Source organism: Netta rufina (genome assembly GCF_964035555.1).
Source record: "Netta rufina genome assembly, chromosome: 5".
Classification (NCBI taxonomy): Eukaryota; Metazoa; Chordata; class Aves; order Anseriformes; family Anatidae; genus Netta; species Netta rufina.
In genome coordinates this window covers 41,172,504-41,200,190 of record NC_140128.1, presented here as the reverse complement: position 1 = coordinate 41,200,190, position 27,687 = coordinate 41,172,504, and the positions used below count along the sequence as shown (strand labels likewise).

Here is a 27,687-nt window from a genome sequence, read left to right as displayed (position 1 = left end):
GCAAAGAAGTGAGGTCTTAAAACAATCTTCCAATAGGAGGGTTCTTAATTACTTTTTAGAGAGAGTTTGATAAATTTCTGAAAGGTAAACATAGAGCAGCAGCAGACTAGACTTGTTGACCTAAGAGATCCTCTCTAGTCCAGTGCTCCCATGAACACCAAGACCCCCTGAAGCCCATCTTATTTCTAATTCATATTCAGCAAATATGTATGAGACCACTGTAAAAGCACTTCAGGCTGATGGCACATAAGATAGTTCTGAGGGCAGTGAAAAGGAGGCTAGAGCATGATGAATGAGGATAGCAGAAAATCTTGTGGGTTATAAAGAGTAGATATTTGAGTTCCAGGGAAAACTAGATACTGGAAGTGTTATTTCATGTAATTTTCACAGAAGGAACACTGTGAGGCCTGGAACTAAAGCTCCCTACTTGTGACTCCTGTCTATCTATCCAGTATTCACTATTTTGTGTGCAAAAGGGAAGTGGCTTTTACATGGCATGTCCAGTGTTACATGACTGAACAACAAAAACATGCCACAGCTTCACCAGGACTGCATAAACACATGTGGATATTTACTGGAGCAAGAGCTGTCTCATCCCTATATAGCAAAAATAAATAACTAAAATCTCTTACTTTCTTGGCTACTTTCCAAAGCTAACCTGTAACACTTTGTTAGTTTAGAGGAAACTGTGAAGTTTGAAGAAACTGTGAACAGTGAAGGTGGGATCCACTGAAAGTCTGTGCATTTCACTCCCGTCTATGAGACCATGAACACTCACATATCAGCTAGCATGAATATAACATACTGTTTCACTATGAGAAAAAGGCAATAGGAAATGAGGCCAACAGAGATGTGGGAATCTTAAGAAACATAAGGGAATAGATTTTTTGGGCAAATCAGAAAGACCTATGCTGGGTCTCATCCAAAGAAGACATCCTCAGTCCCTCAGGCTCAGTTATCACAAACCTATCAGAACAAAACATCCTTTCCATAAACCAAAAGAAATAGAATGAGCACTAAATTGACATTTTAACTTGTTTATAACCCTGTCCTATGGCTAATTCAGTAAGGTTCTTCAGTCAAGGTCTGGTTCATCTGGAAAGTCACTAGAATCTTGCCAAAACCAGCAGAGAAATAGATGTTAATGAGTTGATAACAACACCATATTTACAAAAGGGGGGAATGTGTATTACACTTCCATAATGTAAAATTAAGATGTTAAATCCTGAAACTTGAAGGACTAATACTCTGGCCAGTGGATATACACTTTTTTATAATCAATAAGTATTATGTAAAATTTTGCAGAAAAGGCCCTAGAACCAGAGCCTAGATTGTAATTGCCCTGTGTAGAGATTGAACACAAATCTTGCAAACATCTTGCAAATATGTTTAAAATCATTGTACTGGCCTTGGCAACAATAATAAAAGATAGAAGTGTTACTTAGACTGTAGATACATCTTGGATAACTAAAATATAATGAGGTATTCCTTCTTCCATAATGTGTAATATTTTTTCAGTTTTATTTTTACTTATAGGTAAAAGGAAATCTTCGGAAAGTGTCAGTTGTAGGTAGGTGAATTACTTCTCTAAATGAAATTCATTTCTTATTGAGGCAAAGTTTGCTTTATTCTCTGTCCAGCATCTTTCTACTCATTGTTACCCTCCTAACCTTTAATGGAATTTCTGGTATTCCTTAACGTTTTCCATAGTGTCACAGATCAGTAAAATGGTTGTAATAAAGGCAGAAATACATTACCTAGCAATTTTTTGGTCTTAAAATTTTTACCTTAAAAATCAATACTTTCCTAGAGTCATAAATAAAATAATGAGATAATAGTAACTATGCCTCATATAATTTTTAAAAAGAAAACAGATAAATAAAAGGATCAATATAGATGTTGCTGGGTATACAAGTGGCCAGTATACATACAATTTTGCCAAAAGTATCCAACTTTATCATATGGGTTTATATTATATATGTATGCCAAAATTGTTTTTAAAAACAGAGTAATTTGTCTTTTTCTCTACAGTTTTATTAAGTTAACAGCTTCGTGCAAAAAAAAATCCCACAATAAATGTATTTAAAACATGCTTTTGTGTATAGAATAACCAATATTGTCCATCTGGCAAAGATACACTTTAATACTCAGAGAACAGTCAGACTACTTACCAGATGTCTCAATAACTCTAAGGTAAAAATATATGCTTGAAACAAGATGTCTGGGAATGCACGAACAATATAAATTTGCCCCAAAAGTTCATCTGTTAACCATTGTATTGGCATCATCACTTTCCTCCAAGTTCAGTCTAACATAAAGTTATAAACTTTGACTTTTCGTTTTCCAGAAATACCAGCTTTCTTTTTTTAGAAGGGAAATATAGAAAAAAAAAAAGCAATATATACATGAGAACCTACTTGCCTAAAACTGAACCTGTATCTTCAACACTTAGCATTAAAGCTGAATAACTGTGGCTAAGTAACTTCATTTTATCAGATTTATATTCATTATCAAATAACCATGCCATGTAAATACAATATTCCAGTAGCAAAACTAAATTTCTTAATACAAAATCTGCCTTGCCCCTTCTCTATACGCTTTCATGAGGTATAAAAGACACTTTATCTAGAAGTTTTCAAAAGAGTTCATTACAAACCAAGTCTGAGAAATTGCCTCTCTACTTTTTTTTTTCTTTTCCCTTAGACCTCAATGCCATAGCCACTGATGTAGTTCTCCATGACCCTAAATCTCACTAGTCAGGTTGGCAGCAGACGAGACGCATATTTGGGCCTGTTAAAATGAGGAAAACCATTAGAAGAATAAAAGGTGGAGAATAACCAAAGAAAGCAGTGACTTTCCAGTGTTGTTTCACATTCATATCCAAAGAAGGTTAGTGGAAATTTTAGCCAAGCTGAATTCTCTTCAGGCCTAAGCATAGATTTAAATTCCACTTTGGATGTTAGAAATTGTGCTGGCAGATAACACCTGACATTAAATAGCTTCAGTATCCAGGAACTTAAAATCACTTAACTATAATGCCCTATCCTTTCACTGAACCATTGTAATGTAAAATATAGCTGATATCTCAAGATAAAGTGAAGTCCTGTTTGTGTCTTTGGAACACTATAAAATTTAAAATAAAAGTGTAAAGAATTAAAGAATTCAATGATTTATTTGAAAGCATGTTTAGCATTTAAATCTGATTCTCAAGATTTCAGAAAAAATACTGGGTCCTAATGTAAATGTTCAAGAACTAAGTAGAAAGCATCCCACTAAGAAGTCATGAGCTTATGAAGTATAAAAGGAGGCTGAGAGAAATGAATTTGTTTATCCTGATGATATGAAGGCTAAGGGGATCTAATTCCTGCCTTCCACCATATGAAGCAGCGTTACAGAGAAGACAAAGACAGAAACTTCGCAGAGGACCACTACAAAAGCACAAGAGGCAATAGGCAAAGTTGAAACAGAGGAAATTTGGGTAGGATATATAGCAAAAATCTTCACAGTGAGAGCATTTAAGCACTAGAGCAGGAGCAAAGAGAGGCTATATCCTTGAAGATCTTCAGAACTCAGCTAGACAAGGTACCTGAGCAACATACTCTAACCTGAAGTCAGCCATGCTTTGGGCAGGACGTTCACCAGATGACCCACAGAGATCTCTCAACTTAAATGTTTTTATGATTCAACAGTCATATTGAATATTGTGGGGTTTAAACCAACTTAATCAACATGAGTAAAAAAAAGTGACTCATGATTTTTGAAAGACTCAAGATGGTAGGAGAGAAATCAAAGTTGGGGTTGTATTTTAACTACAAATATGCTGGAATCTAAAATACATGATCAGATGGACTTTGAGCTGTTCCAACTGAAATGCAACGAAGAGAAAAAGAAGACATTACAGTCTGAAGAGAACAAGTTAGGAAGCTTTTAAATATCATCCATTTATTCTTCACTGCCATTTTGCTATTAAATAGAAATTCAGTTTGCTTAGTTGTACTAAATAATTTTGAGATAGGTGACACATATCGTTGACATCTATATGCTAATGCAAACAAGATGACATTAGCAGAACTCCTTTAGGATTCTATTACAAGGTCACATCCTGGCACTTAATACAAATATTATTCCTCCGTAAAGGAATTGGAACATGAATGATTAATTGCAGGCTAAGGCCCAGGATCATATGCAGTCTTTTTAGAAAGACACACACACACACACACACACAAAAAAAAAAAGATCAAGACATTCTGTACAGTAACTGCTTTAAGACATATTTGTTGCAACTATAGAAAACTTCAAAGTTCTGAAGTAAAAGACAAACTTTCATTCATAACACCATGGATGCTTTGGCAGATTTCAAACTGTAAGGTGAAATGTTTATTTAGTAGCACTAAAAAAAAAGGGTTGCATTTCATAAGTGAAAAAATTGGTGTATTGATATTCTTTGCCTAGGAGTGTTACTAAAATAATGTTCCAGAAGTTGAAATAGAGGATAATAAAGAAAATCAGATCAACATTTGATGTTGAATACACTGTTATAGGCTAGCATCCAGTTCAAGTGTAAGAGAGCTGGAATAAAAAATTCTTTGCATGCTAGAAAGTTGTACCCACTAATATATTCAATATGTAAGAAAGCAAGAGTATGGAGCAGTGTTCTTTTGAGTACCAGAAAACTCCAGACAGCACTTCAAACCTACTACTTCAAGTTACTTAGTAAGTACTTACCAGGAGTGCCTTCTTTAAAGGCTTCATTTATTAAGCTATTCTGAGTATTAATTGTTTGGTAAGTTGGCAGGCATTTCCAATAAAACAAAATGTCGATATTAGAGGTAATTATGAGGCTAAAATCTGAAGTACTAGTACTCTGTTATAAACATTGCTTATTGCAAAGTTTGATTGCAATTTGTAATTACAATTTGTTTTTCAGTAACAGTTTACATATTTATAGCCTAGCAAATATAGCCTAGAATTTTAAAGCTCTATATTACACTTCTTAATCAAGAACAGTTTTTATTGTGCTGTTCAACAGGAAAGTTTCCTCCTTGTAAAAATCAGAGAATCAATTTGCCAAAGCTTAAGAATCTAATGCGTAGGAGAATCAGTGTAGGAGAAATAAAATATTTTAGAGCTGACACTCTCTCTACTTTAAAAGGGGAAGTATGTTTATATTATTATTATTATTATTATTATTATTATTATTATTATTATTATTATTATTATTATTATTATTATTATTATTATTATTATTTTACCTTCACTGCCCTTTTGGGTGTCTCAGCTAAGATGGGAGGGAGTATTCCCTTGTAGAAGCCAAGCAATCTATTGAAGAAAAAAAGGAAAATATTTTTGTATGGATAAATAACAGTTCATTGCCATACTACCAATTCTACTTCCACTTTTATGTAAAGCAACTAACATTTTAACATTTTTAAGCATACAAATAATAGTGATGCTCTTTGCTTGCTTGCCTGCTAAATAATGTTTTACCTATTCTATCATGTGCTGGTGAGAAGACAATCAAAATAAAGTAATGAATAGGTAAAAATTCAGTCCATTTTTCCTGAGTAAACAAGTAACTATATTGAAAAAAAGAAGAACAATTTTGAAAAGGAAGTATTATTTATTTCATTTGAAAATGAAAAGGAAGTATTATTTAATTGTATTAATTTTCTTAACGTTGCAATGATATTTAAAATTGAAGTATGTTTCATACTGTTTTTTTCCCAAAACATACTGTTTTGGGAAAAAAAAACTGCGACCAGTAAGTTACATACAAAACCTGCATGCTCATCTCAGATACTAGGTTAAGGCATCTTTTAAAATTTAGTTTTACATATGCTTGAAAATATATGAAATAACCTTTGTATGACAACTTAATTTTAAACACAAGTTAGCTGTTCACAGAAACATAACAGAATACATTTAATTTGTCTTGGAAAAAACATTCAGGCAGTATCTTGCTGAGGTACACTTTCAGTTTATAATAGCTGCAGTCTTTTGGAGTTGGTCTGAAGCTAAAGATCAACTTGTTGTGTCACTTTGCATCGGAGTATCTAAAGTTTATATATATTATATATATATATAAATATATATATATATGTCATATATATAATTACATATAAACATTTTATATATAATAATATATAATACTTTAATATAATTTTATGTCTTGCTACAAGGACACATGGTATTTGAAGACAGCCTGAGTTCTGCTTACAAGACCAGCGTGGACACATAAGGTTGGGTATTGGAAATGTCTAAACATCAGGTAGTTCTTAAGAACCACAGCTAAGAGCAGATGTAGTTCTGTTTGCTAGGCCTCCACATCGCCTAGGTATTGCTTAGCTCAGAATGATGTCTGATGCGATGAGCAAGAAAGTACCTTGCCAGCCAACACAGGTATATCTTAAAACTTATCATCTTCAGAGCTCATATTTTTCTTCCCTGTAAGAAGTAAACTTTCTATAGACAAAATCACTTTTTAAAGCAAAGTTTTTGATCCTTTTGAAATATTTAAAGGTTGAGATTCACTTTTATAAAAGTATATTATGTGGAATACTTTTACAGGGTGTAGAAGAGTAAGCACAACAGAATCTCCTATAGTTGTCCTGTGAACATCAAAAGAAACTGATTAAGTTTATGCTCCCCACCTGACTATAAAAAAAACACAAATGCTCTATCATCTTTTTCACCTTTCTTCTAACATTTCTTTGAAGTCCTCTTCCTAAGCTGCTCCCATGTAAATAAAATATTTAGGCTTTTTAAGACTTTCCAGAGTGGGAATATCATTTAACCTTCCTCTGAAGTGAGCAACGTACAGATTCCAGTCCATGCTGAAAAGAAATGTTGAACATTTTATACAATGATGGTTTCATGACAAGAATACTGAAAGCCCTTGGATAAGAGATTTCAGGAATTCAGTCAAGGAGTTAGATGTTTGAATTTCCCCCAAGCCTCAACTTAGGAACATAACTATATATAGATACTTAACTATGTACATATATCTATACCCATATGTACCCCTACAGATGTAGATATAGATATAACCATACAGATAGATATACGTATCCACAGATATTGATATAGTGATATAGATACAATGGATCCATGCTTAATCTTTAACAGTTCATACATATTCAGTTTACGCTTGCTGATTCAGCAAGCTATTGAAATATTGAATGACTTTACTCAAGTGATTCATACAGTTTAATGTGAGTTCAAACTGAAATTGAGGTCCAAGTAGGATCAGCAACAAGAACACAGATCCCTATAAACACTTTCTTCCTTTCAGCTCAATCTAAAACTCTGTAAGCATATCTACAACAGGCATCCTGTTTAGAATTTCTAGTACTCCAGCATGATTGGAAATGGAAAATGAAACATACTCCACTGCTCTACTCATAAGTGTAGCTTTCGCTACAGAGAAGTGAGACCTGAACTTCATCCAGATTTTCTCATTACTAAAAGATGAATAAGCAGAAGAATATGCAGTGTAACAACTCTGTTAGTTCTAGAATCTCACTGCGTCATTACCTAGACAGTAGTACAGGTTGCTTTTTTAGTGTAGCCTTCATATATACTGAAATATATGCAGTTATTGAATATATAAATGTAACATTCCCGTGATCTCTGAAGGTCTTAGGGAAACTCCAGAGAAAATGTGAAGCAGAAGGATATAGCAGGAATAAAGCAACAGATCTGTCATTTCAGCAGTCTTGGGAGGCAGAAAATTCTGTCTAAAAGTAACAACATTCTATCATATTTGGTGTTGAAATAGCAGCAATTCAGATGATCATCTGGCTAGGCTGTGGGTTGTTTGAAAATTCTAGAGAAATGGGAACTGAAAGTACAACAATTATCCATTGCTCCTGAATCTCAGAGTCACAGAATGACTGAGGTTGGCAGAGACCTATGGAGGTCATCCAGTCCAGCTCCCTGCTCAAGCAGGGCTCCCTAGAGCAGGTTGCCCAGGACCATGTGTAGTCAGGTTTTGAATATTTCTAAGGAAACTCCACAACCTCTGTGGGCAACCTGTGCCAGTACTCCATCACCTTGACAATAAAGAAATCCTGCTTGATGTTCAGACAGAACCTACTGTATGCCTATTGCCTCTTGTCCTGCTACTAGGCACTACTGAAAAGAGCCTAGCTCCATCTTCTTTGCACCCTCCCTTCAGGTATTTAGAGATATTGATGGGATCCCCCCAAGCCTCCTCTTCTCCAGGTTTATCAGTCCCAACTCTCTCAGACTTTCCTCATATAAAAGATGCTCCAGTCCCATAATCATCTCTGTGGCCATTGCTAGACTTTCTCCACTAAATTCATATCTCTTCATGTATTGGGAAGCCCAGAACTGATCAGAGTACTCCAGGTGCAACCTCACCAGAGCGGAGTGGAGGTGAAGGATCACCTCCCTTCACCTGCTGGCAGCACTCTTAACGCTTGAGAGAGCTAGCACTTCAGGGAACCTGGAATGCTGATGTCCCAGAAAGGGTCAGGGTCTGTGCTATTTATTTATGCTCATAATAGTGCCTTGCAGGTATGTCCTTGCTTAAATGAAAATGCTCTTTTGCTTGAGGTAATAGCTGAAACCCTGATCGGTTGATTTTGTGTCCCTCTTGGTTCCCATCACCCCAGGCCCTTTGCTTGTCAGCTCCATCCATTGCTCTGTTGCAAGTCTGCTGGTAGCTCTCACTCTCACCTGTTTTCCCTGGTTTAAAGCCCTCACCAGGTTGGCCACCCTGACCCAAAGATACATGTGCAAAGATATCACTGTGCATGTTATGTGAAAGCTGATCTGCTGCAAGGCCAGCACAACAATGTTCTCTTAGAAGAACCTCCACTGTGAGTGAGGAGAATGTGCAGAGCTCAGCAGCTGACCCTACAACTGAGTTTCACTGCTTTACTTCTCTTTTCTTCTGTGGAGGCATATTTCACTGTGAAAAACAGACAGGAAGGAGTTAAGGTCTATTCCTATGGAACACATTAAGTTTAGAAATCTAAAAACACATGAAAACTTTGAGGATATACATACGTATATGCAATATGTAATTCAGTAAACATGGTAAAGACTAGTTCAGTATTTAATTATGAAATGTGGCTTTTTTTTTCTTTCTTTTTTTTTATTTCTTTTTTTTCCCTTTCTTTTTTTTTACCTCACTTGAAATAAGAGTGGAAAAAAAGGTTACAAAGAAAAGTTACTGAGATGAAAGGAATAAGCAACTAAAACACAATCTCTTCTCATCACCACATCTTGTCAACTGAATAAACTTTTGCATTAAGCACAAATTCATATAGAAAATTCTCTTCCTGACGTGGAGCAGCTGCCCTCAGCTTTTCCAAATAATGCTTTAAAAATCATGCCCATTAAGGACTTATTTATTTGAAATTTTGCAGAATTAGCTATTTACATGTATTTATTTTTCAAATCTAGCATGATGATAACAGAAACTTAAATGGTTCTCATGTCAGCCAGAAAGTACATACTACACACAAAGATTTATACTTCTTTTTACCTTGGTCAATAATACTTCTTTTTTCCTTGGTCAATAACACTGAGTTAGCACAGAGTGTATAACATTTTTCAAAGTCAACTAATGAATGGTGATGACATTTCACATTTGAAAGATATTATCACCTGGATTCAGACCTTCCTACAGAAAACCGGTGTTCAGAAAAATTATGGAACAGCAGCAGCAATCACTGCAGCACGTGATAGAAGAGAGAGGATGTGACATCATATCCCGAGCTAGAAACATTGGAAAGAACAAGTAAATCTCTAACAGAAACACAGCTACATCTTATTTTGTTTCAGCAATAAGGGTCTAAATGAACATCACCATTCAATTGTATTCTGGGCAACAGCCCAAACTCATCTTTGCAGCAGTTGATTTTGAAACATTACAGTCAATCATATCTTCTCAATTTGTTCTTTCAGGCTTTTGCTATCCTTCTGGTTTCCATTTCTTGTTTGGAAGCCTTGAGTCATTCAGCCTGGCAAGACGACCAACCCAAATCAGTTATTTTCTTCAAATTATGCTGAAATTGGGATCTTGCTTAGTTTGTTGTTTTCTTCCTCTCTTTCACATAATTTTTCCTTTAAGGATCTAATAAAGCTGATTGAATGCATGAACACAATATTGCTTTTCTCCTGTTGCTGTCAAATCTAAGTCCCTTACCCACATTGTTTTATAATTGAAACAAAATACCTCTTAGGTCCAATTCTACTTTCATTACCTCTGCATTATCCCAAGTATAAATAAAAGACCTAGGTTTCATGATCATGTCAGTTATATTAATTGGAATGCACAACTTTCTGTTTTTACAAGAATTTTTCTTTCAACAAAGGGAAGGAATTTTGAAGACATGCTTGGCAGAAGGCTGGATATTCTTAAAAAAAAATAAAAAATCAGAACACATACCTGAATGTAACAAAATTTGCTTAAAATTTTATTTATACCAAGGAAAGATACTTGTGGTATGTAACATTATGTGAATTTATTACTATCACAAGGTAAAACAACTGAAAACGGGCCAATATGACTTTATTATATGCTAGTAGTGTGAAGTAATCTTATGATGACCTAGCAGGAGATTTCAAAGATTTTAAATTCCCAGAAGTTAGAGGAAAACTATCAAGTGCTTAGTGAAAACAAACACAAATTAGTACTTCCTGCTGAGAAAAATGGACAAACAATTTAGCTATTTATTTTGAGAGCAGCAACCCACTAGCCAATTGTCACACATGTAGTTCATCCTAATCGCTATGCCTACAACTGTTTGCCCATCTGAAGAGGTATGCTGTAGGGAAATCTGGGTGTCATTCAGCAGGAATAGGCACGGAGCTGGGCATATTTTAAAAGATATTAAAGGTTGGAAACATTCATAGAAAACCAGGTTTCAACACTCTGTTGCTATCCAATTTTTTTTTTTTTTTCTTCTTGTGAAGTATGTTATGTATATTATCCTACTGCAAATGTTAAACACATGTCACTACAGGAACCTCAGAGAAAGCTATTAATGACATACTTATCCAAGTTAGCTTCTGAATTTCTATTATGCAAATATATTTCTGTATCTATGCCTCTTATACAGATACCTGCCATTTTAGACATCAGCACTAAATACTAGGTACTTATTTTCACGTCATATTTATTTTTTTTCTTCACTGAACTCTCATTTATCTAGATCACCATTGGCTAAAACACATGGGAATTAAGGAAAACATTTTTTTTTTTTTCACAGCAAGTAAAAGTAATACAGAATTATATGTTACCATGGGGCTGCAGTAACACTTATGTTATACTATATGTTAAAAGAAGACGAAAAGTCCAGCTATAAGGATACTAGAAGTACACTGACTCAGGAAAGAAATCCCTCAAATAAGTTAAGGCAACGTGGAGTATGAAACGTGACTGGCTAAAAAGGAAGAGACCATCAGTGAGAGGTACTCTTAAGATACTTCAGAAAAATACTAAACAGTGGAGGAGCTGACTCAGAAACAATCAGACTGGCTAAGGAACGGATTAATAATCAACATCAACCTACCTCACTTATTTAAAATGACAGTCATCACCATATTTACTGCATGTGGGTCAGATTATGAAGTTATTATGATCCATCATCCATGTGACTTTGTTATTCTTACTGAGAAATGAGTCTTTCTTCCATGACTTTTAATCACCTCTCAATCTCTTGTTCAAAATCCTTGCTAATTTTTGGCTTTCTAGTCTGCACTCTGAATTTAAATGAGTTACAGGACACACCTAAATATAAATCCCTCAAGAGAGGGAAAGACGATACCTTCCCCTTCCTTTCTCGTGTCTATGGCAGCAAAAAGCGGGAGTAGAAAAAGGGATCTTTGTTAGAATTTCTCACTATTCAAATGATTGCCCTCCATACTACTTATTCCTGTATGCTTTCTGGGTTTCACTCTACCTAAGCATTTAAAAAAAGAAACACCTAGGAAGGTGAAGTTTAAAGTTAAAGCCCTGCAATGTAATGGACAACATAGCCTCAACAGTTTTCCATGTGTGAAAAACCAAAAACAAAAACATTTTGTTCTGACTTTTTGTTTTGAATATGATTATAAATTAAGTGTACATTATTATCCTGTATTGCTTAAGTAGATGCACTTAAGTAAAATTTATCTGGATTTTTAAACATCTAAGTACTCAAATCTATTTCAGATACAACAACTAATTGAAAATGTGCTTAATTAAAGAAACGACTGCCATAAGCTGTTCAGAGTAGGTCAGTCATTCAGACACCCACACCCTGGCATGCCTCCAGGCTGAGTCCTCAGCTGGTATAGCCATTTACCAGCACCCATCAGCAGCTGAGCCTGGTGGCCTGATGCTGGAGCAGCTGTCTGTGTTGGCAAAGCAGGCAACAGCTGTTTGTGGGACACATTTTGCCGGGGAGAGTGCAATGCAAGTGCCTGGAGCTGTAAAGCTGGACTGACCACTGCTGCCAAGGGAGCAATTGGGCCATATGGGATGATGGTGATTGCTGCATGGTGGAGAGGCAGAACCCTGCCAGCTGCAACAAGCACTGCTCATTTCTGCTTCTGCAGTCCCCTAGCAGCAAAGCACACCCTGTGGGGCTTGGTGTCACATTTGCCTCTTCTTTCTTAACACTTTTGCATTCCAGCCCCCATCACCAATGAATGAAAGATCATTGGTGGTGATTGTAGGGTGATCATAGGGTGGTGATCGGCGCCACAGAGTCTGGCTGGAGATCTGTGAATAGCAGTGTTCCCCAGGGGTTGGTGCTGGGTCCAGTCTTGTTCAACATCTTCATCGTTGACCTTGAAGAGGGAATAGTGTCTGCCCTGAGCAAGTACGCTGATGACACAAAGCTGGGAGGAGTGGCTGACACGCCAGAAGGCTGTGCTGCCATTCAGCGAGACAAGGACCGGCTGGAGAGATGGGTAGGAAGAAACCAAAGGAGGTTTAATAAGAGCAAGTGTAGAGTCCTGCACCTGGGAAGGAAAAACCACATGTATCAGTACAGGCTGGGGGATGACCTGCTGGAGAGGAGCTCTGAGGAGAAGGACCTGGGGGTTCTGGTGGACAACAGGTTGACCATGAGCCAGCAGTGTGCCCTCATGGCCAAGAGGGCCAATGGGATCCTGGTGTGCATTAAAAGGAGTGTGGCCAGCAGGTTAAGGGAGGTGATCCTCCCCCTCCGCTCTGCCCTGGTCAGGCCTCACCTGGAGTACTGTGTCCTGTTCTGTGTTCCCCGGTACAAAAAAGACAGGGATCTCCTGGAAAGAGTCCAGTGGAGGGCCACAAAGATGATACGGGGCCTGGAGCATCTTCCTTATGAAGAAAGGCTGAGAGACCTGGGTCTGTTCAGCCTGGAGAAAAGAAGACTGAGAGGGAATCTCATCAATGTGTATAAATACCTGAGGTGTGGGAGACAGAGGGATTTGGCCAACCTCTTTTCAGTGGTTTGCGGGGATGGGACAAGGAGTAATGGCCACAAGATAGAGCACAGGAAGCTCTGCACCAACATGTGAAAGAACTTCTTCACGGTGAGGGTGACAGAGCACTGGAACAGACTGCCCAGGGAGGTTGTGGAGTCAGTCTCCTTCTCTGGAGATATTTAAGGCCCATCTGGATGCCTCCCTGGGCAGCCTGCTCTAAGGAACCTGCTTTGGTAGAGGGGTTGGACCCGATGATCTTTCGAGGTCCCTTCCAACCTCTTCAATTCTGTGATTCTGTGATTCTGTAATTTTACCCATGGTCTGTTTGATGCAATTCCCGCTGAAATCGCTGCAAATGGAAGTGTTATTATCACTGGCAGATGGTCTAGGTTCTTACAAAATTGCTAGGCTGCAGAATGGGTCTACATGTCTCATTTCTTATGACTGACAGCATTTTCTTTTCCAAAAGACTTTCCCTGTAACTGCCCCTTTGTTTGCAATAGAAATAAGCTACAGACATGCCAAAACAGCTTTGCCTAGAGCTTCTGAAACAGAAAAATTCTTCATTGCATTTTGGATTGTCAGAACTGGCAGAATGTTTCATTTGTTCAGTAGTTTTAGTTGTTCAAATACTAGAAGAGAATTTAACTTCCCCCCCTTTTGCTAACAGTACTACTGTTACTGGTACTACAGGAAGCAGTCACAGTTTTAAAGTAGCTCAATACATATGTCTATTGAAGGTAAAGAATGCAAGAAAATGATTCACTTTTAGTTATTATACCAGATAAAAACACACTTTGTAGCTCTGTGCTATTTCTGACAATAAAATAAAATAAAATAAAATAAAATAAAATAAAATAAATGGTTGACAGGATAACTAGATGAGTTTTCTGGAAGAGACTGACAGCATTTGTCTGTGTTAAACTGATGCTATGACTCATTAAAGGAAAAATCATGAGATTAGCAAAATTTTCTGTACTTGCCCTGAGAGTGTGTCCTACTTAGATCAGTAGTGACTCAATAAAAGTACAACAGTTTAATTTCATCAGAAAGAATGTGTCTCAGGAAGGAAATTTTTGATTGCAAGTTAACGCTAAACTTCACTGGAATAAGTTATGCTCTTCAACATCCACATGTGTAATCTCCAGGGAGTTACATGACTACATGTATTCTTTCCCATCTGCTGGCTAAATATGAGATTTAAGAGGCTTTCAGTGTCATTATATAGATTAGTGACTCTCCCAGGAGGACTCTAGCTTCACAATACACTCAATAACTTCCAATGAGATTTAGAGAACCAACTTTCAGAGATCATTTTGTCTGTGCATGGGTTTTGCACCTGCAATTATTTGTGCTTGTAATTTAGGTTACTTAGATGCTTTTAATTTATAGATGCAATCAGTGATGCAGATACTTAAATAAACTGAACTGCAGGCAACTATAACTGCAGGTGCAAAATTTTGTCTGCAGTAATTTGGATTCATAAACATATTGATCTTCTGAAGTCAAAAGTAAAAACTACACTAGTAGTTTTATAATGTTTTTAACAGACTAAAAAACTTACATATTATTACTGTTTCTCAAGAAAGTCTCAAGGCAGATTTTTTTTAGCATTAAAAAGAAAAAGGTATAATTAAAAATATACACGCATATACAATTATACAATTAAATAATTAATTTAATTCCATCTTTTAGTATCTTGACCTTCAGTGTATTTTTCTTACTCCCTTTTCAGTACCTCTAGCAGGAAATCATAAAAGATTCATGATTTTGTAAAAGGAATGCTGTTGATAGTTGCACCAGTAGAATGAGACAGTCTTATATGTACAGAGATCAAAGTGTGAGGTATTTGTAGCACCACTAAGGTAGTGAAAAGCATCACGAATACATACACTTCCTGGCAATTGGATTTCCATCTGACAGACAGTGGTGGTGCATAGATGTACTTTGGGAGTGAAGTGTGTTATTATACAGATGCATGAGGAAACTCACATGCATGGCAGCTACCCGCCAAAGGACAAAGTACCTCTGTGTCACTGAAACCGGGTTGTGTCATAAGCCTCTCTTCACTCAGGAGGAGTTAATCGTTATGAGGGAAATCACTGACAGACTTTTTCATTAAGAAAGTTATTAGAAAGAATTTTATTACGTGGGAGTAAGAAAATTGCTCCTCAAAAAAGGCAGAAAGTTGTTGCAGTTAGTGCCAGGTATTGGGCCAGTGCCATGGATCATTTCCTCCACATCCAGGATGCCATCACGGAGAGCTGGTGTGGTGCAGCTGGTGTGAAACCCAGCCCTGATCCTTTGTTCCAGCCTGGGCTACACTGTTTAAGAAAACTCCGTCACATGAAGGCCTTCATTATACACTGACTGTCATGGATGCTGGAACCATGCCCAAAAGGATACCTCCTATTGTTCATGCACCATGTGCAAACGCCCTAAAAATACCGTATGGATTAATACCTTTTCCTCAATGTTATTCTGATCTAAGAACAAATAGAGTTGACAGTTAATAGAAACAAATTTATTTTCATTTTTTAGCACAATACATTCTGAACATGAAAGCTCCCTTTTCAGCCAATCTGCACAAATGCTTCCAAACTGATTCTACTTTCAATACCTCCTGTGCTGTGATGACATTCCTCTCGTACTTCTCACACTGTTTTTAAGATAAAACACCATAATGCCATGTTATTACTTTGTCTGGAGAGGTAACTAACCTTCACTCTGAGTCTCTCAAAGGGAATGACAGATGAGGTAAGTTTAAATGACTGAGAAATGAAGAAGACTTAGCAAAGATTTACCAAAGAAATCCAACCAAAGGTGACTGCTGAATGAATAGAAAGATTTTGCAAGGCTTTAGACCAGTGTTATACTTCAGTGTGGTTACCAATGAAAAACCTGCTAGAAGATTGTGGTGCAGATATATAAACACCTTCTAAGACCAGATCTACAGGAAAGACAAATGTGTGAAGGGAAGAATTATGTAGAAGTTGTTGTCCTAATTAATATTATTATTTAGTGATCTACTCCTGTTTTCTGTAGCCATGCCTCACCTGTCAATAGTCTCTTCATCTACAACATAGACATCTATAAAGAACCTTGACACTTTTTTTTTTTTTTTTTTTTTTTAAGTAATGGAGTCTGTGTCTTGGTGATGTGGCAGCTACTACTGAATCAAAAAAAAAAAACAAAAAACAAAAAACCAAAAACCACAAAACAAAACAAACAAACAAAAAAAACACACAAAAAAACAACTTGCAAGTTGTTCTTTGAGCAGCATACCTGCCTCAGCAGGTTTAACTTGAACATCTGTTTTGAAATGTTTTCTTTTTCTCAATATATTCTTCTGATCCAGTACCCTTCTCAACTTGAACTCTTCAGAAAATAAATTTTGCCACTTTGGCATTGAATAAACAAAACAAACCAATCCTTTCTCCCAAATTATTTTTAAAAGCATGCAGAGTATTTCACTTTACAAATGAACAAAATGTTTCACACAGCAATCCAAGTAAAAGCAACACATGTTATTTTACAGCACACAGCATGATTTTTTTTAGTATAACTTTTCTGTATTATATAACTTGAAATGGTCATAATACCATAACACCTTTATATATCTCAGAAAAAGTAAATTTCAATTAAACTTGCTTTTCTTATAGATCTCTAATTTTCTCTGTATTTGACAAGGAGATTTTTTTTCCTTGCATAGCTCACAAGCATGCCATTAGGCTTGCTCAGCAATCAGCTCTGAGTGTTTAGGAGTCAGCTACATTAGCCAGAGATTATCACTGCACCTTTACAGCCAGCAGTATGGTTTGCCATGATCTCACAGTCTGTAAGTGTAACTGCAATTTGCAATCACACTTCTTCCTGGTTCACCATCATCAGAGACCATTACAAAGTGAGTATAAACAACAGTTCACTAAATGATCACCTGGTGCTGTACAGAGAGAGACATGTGAAAACCATCCCTACAGACAGTAAAACTAGACAGGACACAAGAACACATTTATCTTGTTTTGACTGGGGTAACAAGCAGCCATAACACCAGTTTCATTGCAAACCTCCACTTGGCAAACTGCTGCTGAAGAAAATAGTCTGCTATGAACAGATTTGCAAGGCAAGGGTGGGCAGAGAGCTGAAGCTGCAATGCTTGCTGCTGTAGCTGCAGGTGATGCTGAAGGAGCAGGTGTTTGAGGGGGTCATGAGCTCTGGGGGTCTGGAGGTAATACCAGGTTAAAAGACATCAAATGCAAACAATATGCAACACAACAGATCCTTCTATGGGTTGTGCTTTGCTGTTAATTAATAATGCTGAAAGGCCTGCAAGTGTCAGTGAGCTTTAATAAAATGTGCCTGCAGTTCAAGAAAGAAGCCTGAAAGATTTATGAGTTGTACTGAAACTGTGTAAAAATGACAGTACAGTACAAAAACTCAATAGCGTTTATAACAGCCTTGTGTTCTCCCTTGGGTTATAAAATTCACACAAGGACATCACCTGAAACTAGCTGAAAATTATTTAGATAGCTGCATAACTTCAGAAGTAAGAGAAATCATGAATTCCTGAGAAACAGTATTTCTTAAAGCAGTTCAACTTAACTTTCTTTGTGCCATGATGCACTAGTTGGTTTAAGATAAGCTTTTCTTCCTGGGAAGAACACTGTTTAGTAAGCAAATTTCTACACTTTAGTGGGTAAAAGTGAGTAATAGTAACAAAGCTATAGACTCTTCTTCACTGATTCAACTCCTACTGAAGTCAAAGTCAAACTAGTCCTCTGCGTTTTAATAGAATTTATACCACATCTTTTGTAAAGAAGATTTATGTGAAGTTAGAAAACATAACTACTTCTTTTCTTTCAAAGACTACATAGTCCTTACTTCTTCTCTAAGTGTTCAAGACCCCTGCAGCTTTTTATACCTGTGGTCCATCTCCCTACTTTTCTTCAGTTTTTATCTATGAAGCCCATGATCTTAGTTCCCCCCCAAAAAATAAAAAATGTTGGTACCATAAATTATTCAGAGACAATGCAGAGCATACTACTGCTACATTCAAAGATTAAGCAAAAACACTTCAATGAATTTGGCTTATTAATACTGACATATGTCTATTGCCCCAAGCATTTATATATACACACACACCACTAATAAATACAACCAGTCTTACGTGAAAAACATTGTACATTTTGATTCAGGATTTATAACAGAAACTTTTTGTTGTTGTTGTTTAGAGATACTTAAAAATGTCTAAAGGTACATTCTGATAATGAGTGTATAAAACTTACTCTTGAGGATACAAGAAATCATAAATAACCAATAGAGAGTGGAAAGAGAAATGTAATGCTTTCCATTGTCTCTGGGGTCTGCCCTGCATGTGGACCCCTCAGAAACCACAAAGCATAAAGCAGTGCCTCATAATGTAATGAATACCTGTAATTTGTAGGAAAAGTACATTCACTCCACATACAGACTCAGAATGTAGCAGTGCACAGAGCCCTGGTACTGCAGCTCGAGCCTGCTACCATTTGAGCTAAAGCAGAACTACAATAGCTGGCAATAGCAGCAGTTCATTTATCCTGTCTGCGGCTAAGCCAGCACAGCACACACGCAGGCAGAATCACTTTCCAAGGTAAAATGAGTACAGAAAGGAGGTAAGGAGAAAACTACAGCTTTGTATTAAGTTTAATGTAGATACCTATCTAATTAATTCATTTTTCAAAATTATTTAAGGGAATGCAGCCTTCCTACAAGACGTTATACTTAAACAGCACTACATCACAACAAGTCAAGCAAATAAAACCAGCTTAGAGATGACGAATAATGAAGTATTACTTGAGATTTTCAGCTTATTCACTCCATACTTGTTTGTGATGATGTGGTAAAAAAAATGCTTTGGATCTCGGTTTTAACCATTTTACTGGACATCTGGTGTTTGCTGCTTTTGCTGCTTAAAGTTTCACTATTACTAGGGTCATTGTAATTCTATAGCACATCTGGGCCAAATTCTCTGGCAGATTTTAGTGAATTCTGCAGCAGTGGAAACATCTGTAGCTGTGCACAGTTCCACACATACAGAATTGTGAGGAGCTGCAGAATGTTCTTGGATCTTTCACATGTCAGTGTCCAGGAAATAACCCACCAGTAATGGATTATCTTTTGGCAATTTTTTTTTTTAAACTTCTGTGGGATACATCCAAATCAAGTAAAACCACACAGATTCTAATCACTAACATTTTATTTTCATCAGTTATTAAAGAAAACACTGGTTCCTCAGTTTTCATGTTTTCAGAACACACAGCATTTGGAAACATTTTCTTGTAACTGGATGGCCTGATTCAATGGACTGGCCCACTGTCACTGAAAATTTTGAGAACTGCAAATAACACGTAGGCTACAAGAGCTGAAGAGAATAAGAGGAAAACTTAGCAATAGATTCTCTCAGTGAAGGACTAGACATAGTAATCATGATTTTTATCTTCTAAGGTAAAAATAAAGATTAAAAATTTTAGCATTATCATGTCCGCCATTTGTGTGCAATCAACTTTTGTGTTAAAATTCTTCTAATGACATTATAGCATAAAATAAGATTAATTTACTTGCTTTAAAATGATGGTAGGAAACTATTACTTGTTACAAAGAAAGGCTTGTGAGAATGAGTGCCCTGGAAGAAATAGTCTCTTACTCCCCAGACCCTGAAATATTTCTGCCAACCTGCTACATTTAAATCAATGTTGCCTGGATTTGATCCAACACTTTCCTTTGGGGAAAAAAAAAAAAAAAAAAAAAAAAAGTAGAAGGAAAAAGAAAAAAGAATATCCTAACACCAGCTTTCTTTCCAGTAACATAACGCATCACTGACCACCAGATGACTAAATTTGTAATTTGCTGAGTCAAGTAGTTCTTGTTGTATGTGCTTAGACTGGCAAAGTGAATCATTGGACAGGGTAAGACTTCATTTATATCTCAGTCTAAATCCTAAACTGAATTAAACCCTAAATTCTTAAGAACTATAGCAAGGATATTGAAGGCAATGAGGCTGGGACTGCAGTGAGTTAGCCTACAGAGGTTTTTCAGCCTCAGATGAGACTTTAAGTGATTTTACAGGAGAAAAAAAAAAACAACAAAAACAAAAACATAAAGTAGTGTGCCAGGATGGATAATGAAAATGATAAAGAGCAATAATCTGGACAACCCATGTATGTGGACAGAGCAGTGTGGAAGGAAGACCATAAGGATGCCTAACACAGGAAGGAGGATCTATGACTAGATACAGGGTTAGAAATATTTAGAACACATTTAATAGCTCCATTTAGTAACTGCTTGTTATAGGGCAGGTTCTCTTCAACAGTGTATCTGCTTTAAGAAATACCTTCATTTTCCCAACACAGCTTTCCCCAGCTGCTTGTTTCCATCTCTATACCATAGTCTTTCTCAGTCATTTGTGCTAATATGCTTATCAGTATGACCACACTGTATGCCAGATCACTGAAGAGTGGAGAGAGGAATTCAAAAAAGGAAATGCAAGGTGGCTGGGAACAGTAGAATTCTTCTTCTGAAATTGAAGTCTTCCAAAAGAAAGAAATATATGTGAAGATGACAGGACAAGAGCAAAAGAAGCTGAAATGTCAAATTTGTGATGGATGAGTAACAATGAATATTTATGGTTTGAAATTCTGTTCAGGCTGACTGATCATATTTTCAGTGGGGATTAAAAGACATTTCACTTGCTATATTTGTTCTCATACAGGTTAAAGACAACATTGAAGTAGAGAATCTGAGCAGCAGGCTAGGTGGAACAGACAGAAAGAGACAGAGAGGATGCCTGGAACAAGGAATTTTTGATAGTCCCAGACTGAGGCAGAAATTCCTCACCCATGAACAGTAAATAGGTAAGACTCTGAACCTTCAAAGACAAATCATACTCCCCAAAATGATTTCCTTTTCACCTCAAAGGACAAATCTTTGCTATCACTTCTTCATCTGTATCCAATCTTGCTTAAAAGGAAGGAAAAAAAACTCCCTATCACACATATAGTCATTTGTGCATTAAGAACAAATAATCCCTCTTGATCCCTGATAGTGACTTGCTGAAGCTCTGAAGCATGATGTAAGTACCATCATTACTATAATGCAAACCTACAAGTGTTATAGTAAGTTCAGGGCAGTGCAAGATTTCCTGTTCTCATAGCTTCATTCAAGAAGTTAAGAGACTAGAGGAGAAATTCAGAATGAATCCTTTAGGATCTATCATTTTAATGATAGACATTTTCATCTGGAAACTACATTAAATAATATCTGCAAAAACTCAGATAATATTCCTCCAGCAAAAGTGCCCAAGAAAAACCCCTCTAGTTGATTGTTCCAGTGTTTGTTTTACATTCAGAGGAAACTGAATTTGAAGGCTGAATTGTTAAAGATCAGATTCCCAGGTACTGGTTGTGATGAGCAGATACTGTGGTTGGCATGAGTCTAAAAACCTCGACTTCATAGGTGCCAGAAAAAAATTTCCATAGGTGAAAAATACAGAACAATCAAGTAAATTCTCACTATTCTCTTTCACCACCAGAAAAACTTAACCCCTTGAACTTTATGACACAAGGCTCATTTTCCTCCCATGGCTGTTTTTGGGTGCTCTCAAATTTCTACAGCATCTCTATATTTTCTTTGAAGTGTTGATTCAATTCAGTATCATTTAATTCAGTGTCATCACATTTTCTTTGAAGTGTTCAGTACTGTATCAATTGTCTTACCAAAGTCATGGACAGAGGCAATATGTCCTTAGTATTCCTTAGTTGCACACAGCAGTTTTTTATACTTTAAGATTGAATGATCCCTTTTGCCAAACTACAGTCTTATAAGCTCATGTTCATGCAATTATCTTTAACTACTAATTCTTTTGGTATTACTGCTTCCCAAGACAAAGCCCTTTACATTATTGGTGTAACAAATACAATATGAATTGTTATTACCCCGTGACTTTGTATTTGGCTACATGAAAAGGCAATTAGTTTTATGATGACCTTGTAATTGGGTATAATTTACAACAAATACCTGTTCTAATTTGCTGTCCCACCAGTGTTCGTGTTAATTGACTCACTTGCCAGTTTCATTAAATATTCACCAGGAAGGAATCACAATACTGACTGTAAATGCTTATTTTAACTTCAACTTTCTGTATGTGACTTCCTTGTTTTTATTTAACTGAAACTCTTCCCACTTTTAATTATTGTTCCCTCCTTGACTCAGAAATACTAAGGGCTGGACTGAATTACAAATTTGATTCCAGAGATAACAATGTCTTTGAAGCATTCCCAAACTAACCTTGAGGAAAAAAAAAAAAAAAGACAAAAAAGAAAAGACTTTAACTGATAATATTTCAGCAAATGTTAGAGTATTAGTTTCACATCAGTGAAATTCTGAATTCTGTCATCTGCTTGGCAGGCAGAAAATTCACCCTGCCAAGATAATTGGGCAGGATAACTGGATACCACAAATGTACTTTAGCCCATATGAAGTCTCATACTGGAAAAATGATTGGGCTAGTATTCAACTGTGCATTAAAACAAACAAACAACCAAACCAAACAAACAAACAAGCAAACAAACAAAAAACCACACACACACAACAAAACTGGTGGTAATCCAGAAGGGTTCCCCCTCTTTGCCTCATCACATAGGGAGGGACACAGACTTTTTGCCATCTGAAAAGAAGGGATAGTGTGCAGACAGGACAGAGCAACTGGGAAAGGGATTATTGCCTCTTTGGTGGCAGTGCTAGTTTATTCCAAATGTGGGTGAAACCAGAACTCAATAGCCAGAGATGTTGGAGACAAATAGGGTAAATCCCAGCTGCTGCAGCTACCACCTGGGCAGGCATAGCAGAGAGCACAGGAGTCAGGGCAGCTGGAAGGCTTGTGGAGACAGGGCCCAGTGTTTGGAGATACTTTCCTGGTCACTGGCAGGGATTCTGGCATAAAGTGGAGTGTAAAATATAGAAAAGCAACATGACTAAATGGCTTATTAAAGAGAAGATGACAGAGAATTGGTAAGACTGTTATCAGTAAGACCATAGTTTACAACTTTAGCCTGAATTCAATGAGCCATTGTTAACGCTTTCACAATTACTCAATAGAAAATGAGCTGACCACGGTATCAGCTCAAACTCCTGTCCATTGCAGACAGTTTTTATTTTCATAAGTTTTCTCATATATTTTCATAAGTTTTTATTTTTTGTAATCATGGCTAGGAAGTCCTTTGCTCACCCGAAGGAGAAAAAGTGGTATATAATGCTATTGGATGCAAAGAAAATAATCTGGAATAATATTCTTCAAGATAAGTAACACATATTCTGAAATACTTTACTGTTTAAGAGGAGGAACATTTTACCATCATTGTTGGCACTGTTCACTTACAACACCTATAAAACAATGTACCTAAATAACATAAATCGACCAAAAAGTTGCCTTTTCTGCTTTTTCAGTGCTACAATATCCAATACAGGTTATACAAATCATTTTTGGAAGAAGTCTGTCCCACTCAGTAAGCCAATCCATGACCCAAAAACAGGTGCAGAAATGCACAAAGGAGAACGTGGCACAAAGTGGGAACATACAACTCTGGGCAAACTGCATATATGGTCATTTCTTCTGGTGTCAGTGCTGGTCTAAAATTTGGTTAGACAGAAATCAGGATGTAGCCTATTATGTTTTCCTCTTTAACTCAATTTTTAATGTATGGTTCACATGTTGCTATATATTATCCTCATCCAGCTGTGCTATAATAATAGCACTTTTACCCTCTCATCAGGCAGTAATTTTGAATTAAAAAGCCTCTTCTAGGGATAGCTTCTAAAGTACAACACATAGACCTCATGAATGTGGTAACTGATATGTCGACATTCCAGAGTGCTAAATAGGTGAGGATGTTGGCTTTCAGGAACAATCTCTTGCCAGATAATACTTCATTATCTGACAGACCATCTGGTTTCCAGTCCGTCAATGCTATATTAATACCGTCAGCTCTCTATGCTTGATTATTGCTCAACATTTCTATTACTTGGTAAATAACAGAACTCAAAAAAAGGAGTCTTCCAGAGACTGAGCAAGACAAATCACCACTTGCTCATGTACTTGTCATTGTCATTTTTGGACAATGGCCAAAGATTGGATTTTTTTTTTTTTTCATGTGACTTGTGAATTCAGAGTACAGCATACTCCATTGTTATCAGGAGAAAGATCACCAACTTTTAATTGCACAATATATATAAACACAGCTGGCCTAGTGAGTCATTCAGTAATGTAATATGTTACTCCCCAAAACTCTGTTTCAGGTGTAACCTCAGGACTCTTTCTATTCTAGTCGTAGAAGTCTGTGAGATTTACAGTGATTCACTCCTAGACTACTGGGAATTTTTAAAGGACTCTTTCTTTTCTGCAATTGCAGAAGGAATGTTTGGACTGTAAATGAGAAGCTGTATCTATTGGATATCCTTTCAGTGTCTGTTCAGAGCACCCTGTTTTAAGAATGACTAATCACAAGAATGTGCAGTTCATAACTCTGTAAGCAATAATGGTTGATCTCTTTACAGTAAAATATACATTCCTCCAGTGGGAGGAATGTCACTGTGGGAATGTCATGACATTGCTGTACAAGATCATGAAGAACAATATTGGCTGCATTTTTAAAACAAAGATATACATTAAGATATGAATAAAAATAGTGTTTCATTGTAGTTAGTAATGGAATGAAATGTTTGTAAATATTTTATTGGATTCTAGCTGAAATACTTCTACTGTGAGCTGGGAAGCTGGTGAATACTCAGGACTCATTTGTTATCACCTCTGAGGATTTGCCTTTTGTGTACAACTCCCCTTTACACAGAAATTAACAATGAGCTTACTCACTCATGAAAGCACTCTCTCTCTCTTTCAGTAGCCTTGACTTAAAATTTCAGATATCCTTCAGTAACTGATGTCGTCATCACTGGCAGTGCACTGTCAAAGCTAAGTATCTGGTTCAAAATCTAGATTCCTAAGGAAATCCTACAGCTAAATAAATAAATCTCAGAACAAAAAAGAAAAATCTTTTGAAAAAAGATTGTGGTTAACTTCTAGTGAAAAATGCATAAATAATCAATTAAAGAAATGTTCAAAGTTTCTTATACTCTTTTTTTTCCACATTAATTGAATGCTTTTCCTGTGAGTACTCAAAGCACTAATGATCACATTCTTATCAGGCATGTCTGAAGTCCTTCTTCCAATAATAAAACACAAATATAAACATCAGCACGTTACTGTAAAAGGAAGACAAAACTGTTCCAAAAAGTACTTACAACTAGATTGGATCTATCATAAATGCCTGTTTCAAATTTAATTGTTCTCCATAAGTCAGGTCAAACATGAAAAAACAGGAAACAGAAATTGTCTCAAATAACTTTCCTGTATTTCAATTTACTACTTGGTGCCTAAAAGACTCCAAAACATATGCTACAGCCTAATTTGAACAAAGTCTGAGGTAATGGATCTTTCTTTATTTCAGAACAATAAAAAGTTAGGTTAAAAGTTATGTAGACACCTACTATGTATCTCAGCAAAGGTGCAGCTGCAGATGCAACTCTGATGAAATCAGGTCAAGTTGTGCAGTAGTGGACCACGTTCAGTACGCTGCACACGAGCCAGCACTGTCCCAGGGGATGCTATTGGGTCACTAAAGCCCTGTGTCCTTTTAAAACCATGCCAGGCTGCATGCACGTGCTAGCACAATAAGCAGAGATGCTGCTGCACTGCCTCAGCAATGATGTCTATAAAAACTTGGCAAGAGGCACTGTTCTTTACTTCTACAGTCAGTGCTATCCCTGCAGCACAGATCTGCTTTTACAGTGTGTTTTCTTTCCCAGCAAAAACAGAAATTCCTCTTCAGGGGCTGTAAATGCTCCCCCTGCTGCAGCAGTCCCCACCACCAGCTTCTGCAGACCTGCTATCTTGGTTTCCAGGACTCCTCCCTCTCAAGTCCCACTATGCTGGGGCACCCCCACAGCATCCCAAACTTTACTACTTACAGACTGGATGCCCTGTGCTGTGGTTCATCAACCTCAAGTCCTTCATTATTCAGTCACAGAGAACCTGAGTCCAACACTGAAACTCTTAATGGGACAATATTATATATATATATTATAATAACTATAATATATTATGGGACAATAACATAACATGCCATAGCCTCGCAAAGTGGAAAGTCTGTGGCAAGACATCCTGCCTGTTTTCTGATCACAGCTCCTGCTCACTACAGCTTTGGGTAGACATGCACACTTGAGCTTTTACAGTGTCCATTTTCCCAGGGGATGCTGGGGAGAGAAGTGAGGACGAAGTATCTAATTCAGGATGCTGTAACTACCAAAGGTGGTGTAACCCCAGGTACCTGAGGTGTTGCAATGCTGGGTGAGAAACAGGCTGATGGAACTCTACAGACTCAAGCTAACAGACAGCTTTTTTAAACAAGCAGAGGAGAACTTTATTTCATGAGCAGAGATGGGGCTGCAAATGATAAGCTTCCCATGCATGTGGTACTGCAGGACTCAGATTCACTTTGCTTAGTGGTCACTCATGGCATCTACAGAAACTTTAATATCCCAAGTTTTACTGCTGTGTATATGGCACCATGGGAAACAGTTTCTTTCATTTATTATTCATGGTTCACAATCATCCCTCAAAAAGAGACATTGACTTCTCTAACAGTCAAGAAGACAACCACCTACTATTTTGCAGGGAAAATGGCAGGAGGAACTGGTTACCTCTTTTAACAGTCAGGTTCAATTCCCCTTTTCCATATCCACAAGGGATTTCTTTAATAAACTTATTGCCATGAAGAGTTTAAGGAAAGAATTAGAAGCCATGACACATCCATCCAGATGCACAATCACAGAATCACAGGCCATGATCTCTGGACAAACACATCTTGAAGTACACAAAGTTGGAACAGAAATGTGAAATGAGTGTTACCATCTCTACTCGCCTTCCCCTATGACTATGCGAAGAGTCTGTAAAATGGTGGTAGATCATACTTTAGCAAAGGGTCTGGATTCTTTGGGTACAGAAGAAGTAGCAATCTCCACTGCATAAAGGAAAATATTTTAGAGTATCATTTTTCAAAAACAAGGTACAAAGCACAACCATACTTTACATAAGGGTTTGTTTTAGACATGGTATACAAATCCTTAGAAATGGATTGAGCCTAGGAAGTATCTCCACCTGGCAACAGAGTG

The 27,687-nt window shown here is 36.9% G+C and overlaps 1 protein-coding gene across 2 annotated transcripts in view; it reads right to left on the bottom strand.

Annotated features, from left to right (window-relative positions):
* SLC25A21 (solute carrier family 25 member 21) overlaps positions 1-27,687 on the bottom strand; it is a 249,873-nt gene that overhangs the window by 22,666 nt on the left and 199,520 nt on the right. For both annotated transcript variants that reach the window (XM_084288450.1, XM_084288451.1), the window contains exon 4: positions 5,253-5,319. In XM_084288450.1, coding sequence (XP_084144576.1) covers positions 5,253-5,319 — 67 coding nt within the window. The remainder of the gene's footprint in view (positions 1-5,252; positions 5,320-27,687) is intronic.